Here is a 10,884-nt window from a genome sequence, read left to right as displayed (position 1 = left end):
AGTTTTAGATATGATTTTTAGGTATTTAGGGTGATATTAGATTGTATTTTTGTTGATTATTTTCAAGTAGTAGTAATGCTCACTATACTATTTATCTTTGTTGGATGCATTTGAATATTGAGATTTGTGGCTATCCACTAAAATTTATATTTATTTAACAATAATAAATAAAATGATAAACATTATTATCAATTAAAAGTGACGAACAAAAATATCTCTGGAATAATACGAGTGACAAGAACTTTTGGGCGCACATCTCAAAGAAGCTTCTCAATCCCGCATCAAGGTGATGTGCTCATCTTTGTGGAAAAATGATTTTTTTTCTCTCTTAATTTCTTTCTCCTTCCTTCACTTCTTACTTGAATGACTATGATTAAACCACGTTAATATCTTATATTGATTTTTTTTATATAGACAAAAAGACAAAAAACAAAGTGTAAAAGGAAGGAAGGAAAACAGACAAAAAGAGGAGGAGAGAGAATCCTATTTCATCTTTGTGACTTTTGCTGCCTGCACAACGAATCCGATCCTGCTGCATTCCTTTCCTGTCTGCCTACTTAGATCCACAAGGATATTTTGAACCAAACTATAAAACTGATCGAAGAAGCGGATTAACAACATTACGGAAAGTATGACCGTCACGCTCATAAAAGTTTCACGACAAAGGGCATTGACCACTGCCCCTTGTATTAAACGCCCGGTTACATTTAGCAGGTGCGATAAAGCTCAAAAGTAAAATAACATAGTAAACCAATTTACATCTTATTCGTTGAAGTTCTTACTCTGTACATTTAATATCAGCGACCATTCGCTATGATTATAAACAAGAGATATAGAGAAAGTATAAGCAACTTAATTAACAATTATAATTAGCCTTAATCATTTCATTCTCCAGCTTATTAGAACTTACGATTAACTAGCATCCCTAATGAAAATGCAACCACAGCAGTTACAACCATCCCTTTGTTTTTGCTCAACATGTCCATTGCATTCCTTACGATATTCCCACCTTTCTCCTCCCATTTCCTTATATTTTCTGTTGAAAAAAATATGTGTTCATTTCCTAATAATTTTTTGATCTCTCCATACTTTGTGCCATCGACTTTCTTTGAGTGCTCTCCTTCATCTTTGGGTCTCAAGCCTTCCACAGTTTCATTCTTCTCTACTTGAGGAGGTTCCGTGGCAGCAGCGGTGCTGCCTTGGACATTTTCATTCTCTATTTCAGGTTCTTTCTTCTGTTCTTCAACCGCTGCTGCCATCTTTGGTACGGTGACATATAGAATCTCACTGTCAAATTTTCCGGTGATCTTATCCACATCTGAGTGTTGCGGAAGGGTGAAAATCTGCTCAAAATACTGGGATATCCTTTCGTTCACTTGCCTTTCTCCGCTGATTGTTATATGGCCGGCTTTGATATTCACCTCAACCCTCACCTCCTCCTTTTTAAAATCTAAGACAAGGTGATATAATTAAGCACCATAAATTTATGTCAATGCATATTTGTTATTTCCTATAATTATGTGACTAACGTGACTACTTGTTAGTAGTGGCTATTTTATGCAGTTCGAATACAATTATTAGAGCATGAACACATGCAGTTGTTCTTAACGAAATGAAATGCTCTGATACCAATTACTGACACACCTCGATCTGGAATGTCCACCTGGACATCCGAATCGAGTTGTGTTGCCGACACCTAGAACGTGACAAAACCATAAAGTAATGATGATGTTGAAAGTGCGAACAAATTAAAACCTAATAACTAATACTAGAGTGCGCATTTGAGCGGGATTGCAACATTAAGAAAGCTATTAGATGCTGTAATATTGCAGTACCTGGGAGATCAACGAGAAGGTATTGACCATTGGAATCCTCCATCCAGTCTGATGAAGGAGCAATCTTTACGCGCATGCGTGTGGGTGTCGATGGCCGTAATCTCTCTTCCAAAGCGCTTATTGATCCTCTGATATTTGCCATATCAACGATCAACCAATACAAACTGCACTTATAACAACAACTTAATTAAGAGCTTGCCTTTTGTCTTAATTAAAATGATCAGTGTAATGCTTTGTATATAGATATGGAAACAGCACAATGATTATATATAGGAAAAATACGAGTTAGTTTTTCCTTGTGGGAAATGAATTTGGAGGCAGACATTCGATCTTGGTTATTCCAAACTTAATACTTCTGCATGGATCGATCATGCGTGTTTTGGGTTGGACTGCATGTCAAGTTTCGGGTGGTGGCTTGTTCCTTGCTTTCGTTGCGTCCAAACTCGTACCCATATCTGTTTCTGTCTTTGCGGCGGTGGTCTATAATTTGAATATTAGATAGACGTAAGAATTTTTAGATCTGTCTACACGTATCTAATCTGGAAAAATAAATTTTCATTTTTATTAAACCAAAGTTAACCATACCGGCAGGCTTCAGGCATGGTCCTAGGCTCGCTAGTTAAGTTGGTTATAATATGTGTTTTTCTTTTATCCTCAAGTTTGAGGATTAGATTTATCACTTAATTAGAATTAAAAAAAAATTAATGAAAAGGGTTTCAAAATTTTGAGTTTTAACCAAAAACCATCATATAACTTTATTTAATGATAAGAACAAGAGAAAGAAAAAAAAAAAAAAAAAAAAAAAACTAACTAAAGGCACGTGCAAAGAGCACCCAACCAATCCTACAGTTGCATAACCCTTTGACATAATCCAAGCATATTTTATTCCTCTAAAATTAAAATTTCAAATTAAAGTGGGTTCCGTTCAATTCAAAACCAGATCTGGGACGGTATGGTTGGGAGGGAGTCAGTCAGGTGTGGGTTAGGATGGTTGGGGGTAGGGGTGGGGCAACATCATTGTGAACATCGTTGGACTCATCACCCATTTTTCTAGTAATGGTATTGAGCTATTAGCCATGCCTGACTTTAATAGCGTGGATGTTGATTTCCATTATTTTTTATTTATTTTTTATTTTATATATATTTTTTAATTTTATCTTTTTATTGCATTATGGTGAAAGAACTTGAAAATCTAAGACGAGCATATACCGTTAAGTTTTATAAATAGTGTAGTATTGTTAAGTTTCATAAACAGTGTCGTATCGTTAAGTTTCATAAACAATGTCGTACCGTTAAGTTTCATAAACCGTATGTGTGAGGGGCGCGTAGGTCCGCACGTCATTTTTTTTTAATATTAAAATTATGTCTTTTTCATTAAGATTTAAGTTTTTTTTTTTTGTCCTTTTTATTATATTTAAGAGTTTTTCATTAAAATTTAAGTCTTTTTCATTAAATAAAGTTATACGATAGTTTTTTTATTAAGATAAATTTAGTCCAAACCCTTTTTATGAAAGTTCTCTTAAAAATAGTACTTTGATCCAAGTCCAAAACTTTGAGTTGTTATTAAATTTAATCCAATTCTAATTTTCAATTTTAATTAAATTTCTTGATTTATGCATCTTTACTCAAAATTTTAATTCAAATATTTAAATGTGAAAATCTAATCACTTTCAAATAAAAATAGTTAAACAAAATTTATATGTCATCATATATGATACATATACCAAAGGCTTATAAAATACTTTAACTAGAAGTACATATGGAAAAAAAAATTAAAACTTAATCTTTCTGTCTTCCATGAAAACAGTTCAAAGAAATTTCATCTTCCATACATTTATAAATATATATATATATATATATATATATATAGTACTTACAATATTGATTAGTTAACACAATTAACATGTAGAAGAAAAATTGAGATGCATATAAAGAGCAGGAATAAGGAGAAACAAAATTTATTTATGATATTAATCTCAAAGTTAAATAAAAATAATCTATAAATAAGGGGATATATATATATATATATATCACAATCTAATAAAAAGATAACAAAAATAAGCTAATGTGAATAATCAGTGGGTGAACTTAATACAACAAAGTGTACTAAACCCAAAAATGATTCACTATTAGACTTAGATCAAGTTTACTCTAAAAATAATTAATTAAGCATACCTTTCTCTTTCTTTCTTCCACAAATGTATATTAAGTATCAAATTCTGGTTTTCATTAAAATTATTGTATTCCATAAAAAAATATAGCTACCACATTCAAGTGTTCAATTGAATCATTTCCTCCACATTTTTTCATAGCATTATAGACAATATACAAGTTAATCTGATAATTAAAAGAAATGGAATCGAGAACGTTTATGAAGGTTTTATCCTTTTCTACCGTTTTTCTTTTTTGGATGTTGGCTATTAGTATCACTCTCGAGGAGTGGTCAAGAGAAATTGTATAAAATTAGAAGGGAAAGAAAAAGAAAAGAAAATAACCGAAGCTCATCCAATAAGCATAAGAAATTAGAAGGCAAATAGGAATTTCGACCGTTGAAAGGGGAGAGGGGCTCCCCTCTCTTCCCTCCCCACTTCTCATTCGCATTTCTTTGCTTCATGTAGTTAATCTAGCTCTGCATATATAACCCATCTCCCACTGCAATTCTGAAATTTTAAATTAATTAACTTCCAAAAAAACTAATTACCCATGGAAACTTGCCCTACCCTGCCCTGAAAATTAAAGCCATTAATTCGAACCCTAGCAGTCTGGTAGGTCTGGTTTCACACCCGTAATATAGGAAAAAAAATAAAATTCTCTAAAACAAAATTGAACAAATGATAAGGTGAGGAAATAAAGGTGAAAAACTGAGAGGAAAGATGGCAATGGAAGCTAATTACAAGCTAAATGTGTTTATTTTATGTATTTTTATTATTACAATCACAATTCCGGCAACGGTGAGGGCCAACATTGCGGATTTCGACGCGCACTGGCAAGATCGAGCAAAAGAAGCGAAGCAAGCCGCCAACGAAGCCTACAATAAAAATCCTGCACAAGTCACTGAAAGTTTCAACAAGGAAGTCCATGAGTAAGTTCCTTGTCACACAAGCAACCAAACATTTTTAACCACCACCAATGTTGAATGTTTCATCGTGTACTTCAATTTGTAAGGAAATTTGATTTTTCGGTTTTGAAATTGTTCATTTACAAAGCTTTTATTCAATGGAAGCAGCACGTTTGATGCCGCGAATAAAACGAGAAGGAACTTGAAACAGAAGTACAAGGGTCCATGCCTGGCTACAAACCCTATTGATCGTTGCTGGAGATGTGATCCAAACTGGGAAACAAATCGCAAGAAGCTGGCTGATTGCGCCAAAGGATTTGGGCACAAGACGACAGGAGGCAAGGCCGGAAAATTCTATGTGGTGACTGATAACTCTGACAATGACATGGTGAACCCGAAACCAGGGACACTACGCCACGCTGTGATTCAAACTGGGCCACTTTGGATCATATTCGCTCGAGACATGAGAATAAAGCTAAGAGAAGAGCTTATGGTGACGAGTGACAAGACAATTGACGCACGAGGTGCTAATGTGCACATTGAGGATGGTGCACAAATTACACTACAGTTTGTGAAGAATGTGATCATCCATAATCTCCACATTCATGATACCAAGCCAGGAAATGGTGGCATGATTAGGGACTCGGTGAATCACTATGGACAACGCACACGCAGTGATGGTGACGGTATATCAATGTATGGAGCCTCAAACGTTTGGATAGACCATGTCTCCGGGTCAAATTGCGCAGATGGACTCATTGATGCCATCCAGGGGTCTACAGCCATCACCATATCCAACTGTCACTTCACCAATCATAATGATGTAAAAATCCATCTATTACATACAAATCGAGACCAACCCTTTGTGAAAAAAATGCTTTTTACGAACTAATATGTGTCGTTTTGATTCATGATGTAGGTGATGTTATTTGGTTCAAGTGACAGCAATTCTCAGGATGAAGTGATGCAGATAACTCTGGCTTTCAACCATTTCGGTCAGGGGTTAATTCAGCGTATGCCCAGGTGCCGGTGGGGGTTTTTCCATGTTGTAAACAACGACTACACGCATTGGATTATGTACGCTATTGGTGGAAGCCAACATCCTACCATAATTAGCCAGGGCAACCGGTTCATTGCCCCGTCAAATAAAGCCAGTAAAGAGGTACATATACTACTATGAACAAATAGTACTACTTGTTCCCTGAAAACAAATTGTCAATGCTAATCTTGTTGTTATCTAGGTGACGAAGAGGACCAGTGGAGCGGAGAACGTGTGGAAATCGTGGAATTGGAGATCAGAGAACGATCTTATGATGAATGGAGCATTCTTTGTTGAATCCGGAAGCCCAATCAGGAATCTCCCAAAGGCGGATATGATCAAGGCAAAGCCTGGGACATTCGTGACTAGGCTCACGCGCTTTGCGGGTCCTCTAAAATGCATTAAAGGGAGGCCATGCTAGAGTATATGTTGAACAAACATAACAAATATGTATATAAATGTATGAATCTCAAACAGAACCCTGTTGAAAACCCATATGTTTTTGTAGAGGTAGACAGTGAAGAGTGAATAGAGAAAACACTGTCCTCTTATCGCGTTCTTGCGAGGGTTGGGGGTGGAAGGGAAAAATAAATGATAGATTTGGGAAAGTAACTTTGAGGTGTATACACAGAAATGTAAATTTTGCAATGGATAAATTTCTGATTGCAGTTTATTTAATCTGTTCTTTCTAATCAAGGCACAATGATATATTTTGTGATGAAATCCTATTTCCGATGGGAACAGTTGACAATTGTCCGAATTTTCTCATTACTTTTGTATCCATAATAGTGCGAAAAGAAGACCCCACTCTAAGGGTTATTTGATTTTCAACTTTATTTTTACAAATCGAATCTGTTTTACGCTTGTCATTGGGGAAATCATCCAAAGAAGCATCAAATAAGAAAAATATCGCCATCAAAGAATCCTCGCTAACAGCTTTGGAACTGCACTGACCTTTTTGGTTGATACCCCTTGCGGTATATCAGCTTTTAATCTCTAGAGGCACTTCAAGTTTAAGCAACTTGGATAACTGCAGCATTGATCAAAACATGTAAAAATTTATTGAAGCATCTAGTCTCATGCTCAATGCTTATAACACAGCGATGCAAATTTGAATGCATACAGACCTGAGAAATCTTGAGTTCGAGTTCATCCCATTCTAACGATGCATTACTTCCTTCCACAACCCCGGTTCCAGCATAGATCATCGCGCCAAGACCCTAGAATCCAGAAGGGTCAGTGCTACGAGCTCGGCGTGCTAGTGAAGACATGCCTATGTAAAAGAGTAGAAGCAAAAGAATACACTTGGTTTACCTTTTCGACTAATGCTGACCTACTGCCAACGGCAAACTCACTCTCTCCTCCACCAAACCAACCAACCGGCCCTTCATACATCCCTCGGTCTAATACTTCTGAAAGCATTTTGTGAATAGAAAGAATCTGTCTTCAGGAAAATGTTCTATTTGGACCAAAACAGCTAGATGAATCGAGTGTATAGAGCCAAAGGATTATGAGCGTATAGACAGCAAAAACAAAGTAGTAGTAAGATGCACCTGTTTCTGCAATTAAAACCCGTGCCTCCTCTGTTGGAAATCCACAAACTGCTGGACTTGGGTGAAGAGAAGACAATATTTCAAACTGAAAAGAAGCAGATAGCCTGGAAACTTCAATTCGACAAGGACTACGGGATGAAAATTGAACATATCCTTCAGAAATAAATCTAGTGAGTTGCAGAACATAAGTAGAACAATTCAATGTAGTTACCTCATCATCTTCACTTCTTAACCTGCCAGCCAATTTGGCATATAAATGTTGGACTCGAGGGAATTTACGGATTGCTTTCTTTGGTTCAACTTGGACACTGTCACATACGTTCTACAAAACAAGAAAGTAAGTACCGCGATTTTTATTTTCGGTTAATAGATTTCAGCATTTGCACTGATTTATTCCCCACTAAACAAAATCAACAACGAAATTTTAGACATAGAAGTACCCAAAAGTAAACTTGCCTCTAATTTTCTTTGTATGCTTTCTTGTACAATGGTAAACTCAAGGTGGTCTTTCGGACTGCAAAACGAATGTTGTTGGCTTTTACTAGTTGAAACTTGTTAAAAATATGGGTGTAACGGAAATTCTCATGGATTTAACGCTCGCTTAGAAGCTGAGGTTGGATGCTTGCAAGACTATTTGTAGCAGCAGAATGAAGTATAACATCACAAAAAGATTACGAAAGGTCGAGTTAAACCTGGAAAGTAACTCAAGTTCTATTTGAAGATCTTCAGGCATCGATTCACCTCTGGCTCGGGTTCCAGCCAGAGCCTCGCTGGTAATGCCAAGCCATTTTCTGTGAAACAGTTGCTCTGGCTATTTACAAGGACCATCAAAATAAAAACTCAAACAACTTTCACAATGATCATAGAAGATAATAGATGTTGTAGTGAATGAAATTTATACTTTTCGAGACAATTACCGTGTTTCCAATAAATGCCGGTGCATTAGGCGGCTGAAGACAAAACCATGATATGGGATCGATATCCGTAGCTGTTATTACTCTGCTGCTACGCGCGAGTACCACCTGAATTCCCAACACGAGATGATTCGTTAATGAGGGAGGGAGAGAGAAATATGAAGCAAAGGTGCGTCTCAATACTGAAAAGCTATATTAACAGCATTGAGACACAGCTTTGCTACTTTCCTGCAGCTGTGCAATACTACCATCTGCGGCCAGTACCTTAAAAAGTGCTGAGTCGCTTCTTATTTTCTGCAAAGCTCTATTAACAGCAAGATCCCAATACGTCTTGCACGGGATGTTATTGTTCCTTAACATTAGTGTCCAAGGAACATGTCTTTGAAGCTTTAAAACAACCGAAGATATCTGCATAATCACAAGAATTTATACCCACATGAAGCATGAATACCTTCGATAAATACTAAACGAAGCAGATTTAACTCAATCCAAATATCTGAACCTGGTGCAATGTAGCTTTAAGTGCATCAATTGCATCTCTCAAAGTCCACGAAAGAGCGCGGTCCCAAGCAATGATTGTTGCTAGCATTGAACCTTCTTCAAGCTCATCAAACTCAACCTGTCATTCAGTATCTAGCAGCAGATGGTATAAATACTTACGAGAATTCAAACACGATTTATGGCTCGAAACAACTGCACGAAAGCAAATAATCATTCTACCTGAGGAACCATAAAATAAAAGTAACCAAATGCCTCCCATTCGGAGGATATGTTGGCTCTTTCATCGAAACGGATTGCCCCATAAGCGCGAATAAGCGGACATTCTGTAGAGAGGAACATTCAGTCACGAGATGAGACAATTAGACTTGAGTTTATATAACGGATTTCGAAAGAAAAAAAGCGTAGTTCTTACAAAATCAGCGTCCACAAGGGGGATCACGGTCAACTGTAACTATAGTTGATACCTTCAGATATCAACTATTGATATGTTGTATATATTAACGATATGGATATAACCATTGATATGTTATCGATATGTCACCAATATGTGGTACGTATGGATTTCGCTACAGCTACAGTTGAAAGTGTAACTATAAATGTGTATATAAATGGAAATGACATTGAACTTGTCGCAATATGTTTTGTTGTTTTACCTCTTTAAGGACTTCCAACGCCTGTACGAGAAGGGATGCAGATCCTGAAAGAAAACTGCAGACCCACGCTGGCAACGCTGACCAAATTGTTCTTCGATTTATGCTGGTCATTCCCATTGGGTCTATCAATGTAAAGATTAGAAGAGTTGCTGGTTTGGCCCAATGCTACTTTGTATTAGCACTCCCTAGCCTTTGTGCAAACTAGTACATAAGTTAGCAGTAATTAACATAAATGGACTTTTAATGATTAGAGATTTACATGCAACTACGAGTCTAATTAAGGTGCCGGTATCCCAAGCCTGTTACGCGATATGAGATAAGAAAGGTAAAGCACATGGTGGCACGTGATAGTCTTTAGATACTGTCACCTTAGCGTTCTAGTTGCATGTACGTTTTATCACCAGATGTTAGGAGAAAATTTCTTTTTAATTTCGTCATGTGCTACGCAGTGCAGGATAAGGAAACAGGGATGTAAAAGCCCATGCTGTCCAATGCCACCCAACCACGTGGCACAAGCCCATTGCTCTGAAAACAAACCTTTTTTGACCTCTCACAGAACAGGAGCAAGTAAGAATTGAGTTTGAATGGCATTGAGCATTTTTAACATGGCTTACCTGGAGACGTATAATTCCGGAGGAAGACGGAGGCGGGTTTGAATTCAGTATGGCGGAGCTGAGCCGATCCAGAGCCAATGAAGGTGTTGGAACCGCCGGAAACGACCGCGTTTCAACAGTGCCTAAAGGGAGGTGAGAGACTCCTTGGCAACCATTCATGGAAAGTGAACACAACTGAGACCTCTGTTCACACAAGGAGAAGGATATTAGATGACATGTCAAACATACGAGAGAAGCTTATCTACGCTGAGATGCCACCCAAGCAAACCACGTACTGCTAATGCGTCTTAATTTTCTCACATGGCAGTGCGTCATTGACTGAAGATAACACCACAACAGCATTCCGCAGCATCAGGACGCATGTATGAATGTGATGGAAAAAAAAGGGAATGAAGTAGGTTTACATGGTGAGAGAAATGAATGGCTTGCCTGCTGGAAACTGTGATGCTGCATTTGGCGGCTGCTTCAGGATCCATTAAACATGGCCGAGCAGCGGCAGCGGCTGCAGCAGTGGCCATGAGAGGAAGGAGGAGAGGAAGCTTTCGTCTCAACTGCCAATAGGTGATGGCGCTCTCCTCCAACGCTTTTATAGAGAGACATGGTGGGAAACGTGACACGTGAGAGCGTGTTTCTGATCCAGTCTTAGGACTAGAAAATGTTCGCCTCTTTTTTATATACGACAAATAAAGACGGAAAATATGCACAAATAGAATCAGC

General features: G+C 37.4%; 2 protein-coding genes and 1 pseudogene across 3 annotated transcripts; 1 reads left to right on the top strand and 2 right to left on the bottom strand.

The window, feature by feature from the left end:
- Positions 1-746: 746 nt before the first annotated feature.
- Positions 747-2,091, bottom strand: LOC137713173 (uncharacterized). The gene is made up of 2 exons (XM_068452440.2): positions 1,836-2,091; positions 747-1,450 (listed from the first exon to the last, which is right to left on the bottom strand). Exons 1-2 carry the CDS (start codon positions 1,975-1,977, stop codon positions 900-902), a joined length of 693 nt encoding a protein of 230 aa, XP_068308541.1. The 5' UTR covers positions 1,978-2,091; the 3' UTR covers positions 747-899.
- A 2,406-nt stretch (positions 2,092-4,497) lies between these two features.
- On the top strand, positions 4,498-6,605 carry LOC137713175 (pectate lyase-like). Its single transcript, XM_088683906.1, has 4 exons — positions 4,498-4,917; positions 5,062-5,716; positions 5,813-6,055; positions 6,135-6,605. Exons 1-4 carry the CDS (start codon positions 4,709-4,711, stop codon positions 6,351-6,353), a joined length of 1,326 nt encoding a protein of 441 aa, XP_088540032.1. The 5' UTR covers positions 4,498-4,708; the 3' UTR covers positions 6,354-6,605.
- On the bottom strand, positions 6,573-10,818 carry LOC137713968 (isochorismate synthase 2, chloroplastic-like; annotated as a pseudogene). The gene is made up of 14 exons (XR_015955638.1): positions 10,572-10,818; positions 10,091-10,350; positions 9,554-9,702; positions 9,120-9,237; positions 8,902-9,018; positions 8,664-8,807; positions 8,403-8,507; positions 8,178-8,296; positions 7,942-7,999; positions 7,697-7,807; positions 7,486-7,570; positions 7,247-7,344; positions 7,060-7,152; positions 6,573-6,962 (listed from the first exon to the last, which is right to left on the bottom strand). The product of XR_015955638.1 is annotated as an isochorismate synthase 2, chloroplastic-like (transcript).
- Positions 10,819-10,884: the final 66 nt, after the last annotated feature.

Source organism: Pyrus communis, chromosome 14 (genome assembly GCF_041283825.1).
Source record: "Pyrus communis isolate YQ-2024b chromosome 14, ASM4128382v1, whole genome shotgun sequence".
In the NCBI taxonomy this organism is placed as follows: domain Eukaryota; kingdom Viridiplantae; phylum Streptophyta; class Magnoliopsida; order Rosales; family Rosaceae; genus Pyrus; species Pyrus communis.
Note: the sequence above shows the minus strand (reverse complement) of the source record. Positions and strands in the feature narration are given on the sequence as shown.

Coding starts and splice junctions, on each gene's coding strand:
- LOC137713173 (XM_068452440.2), bottom strand. CDS start 1,977: ATGGCAAATATCAGAGGATCAATAAGCGCTTTGGAAGAGAGATTACGG. Junction 1,451..1,835: donor CCTTCTCGTTGATCTCCCAG/GTACTGCAATAT, acceptor ACCTTGTCTTAG/ATTTTAAAAAGGAGGAGGTG.
- LOC137713175 (XM_088683906.1), top strand. CDS start 4,709: ATGGCAATGGAAGCTAATTACAAGCTAAATGTGTTTATTTTATGTATT. Junction 5,717..5,812: donor ACTTCACCAATCATAATGAT/GTAAAAATCCAT, acceptor TTCATGATGTAG/GTGATGTTATTTGGTTCAAG. Junction 6,056..6,134: donor CAAATAAAGCCAGTAAAGAG/GTACATATACTA, acceptor GTTGTTATCTAG/GTGACGAAGAGGACCAGTGG.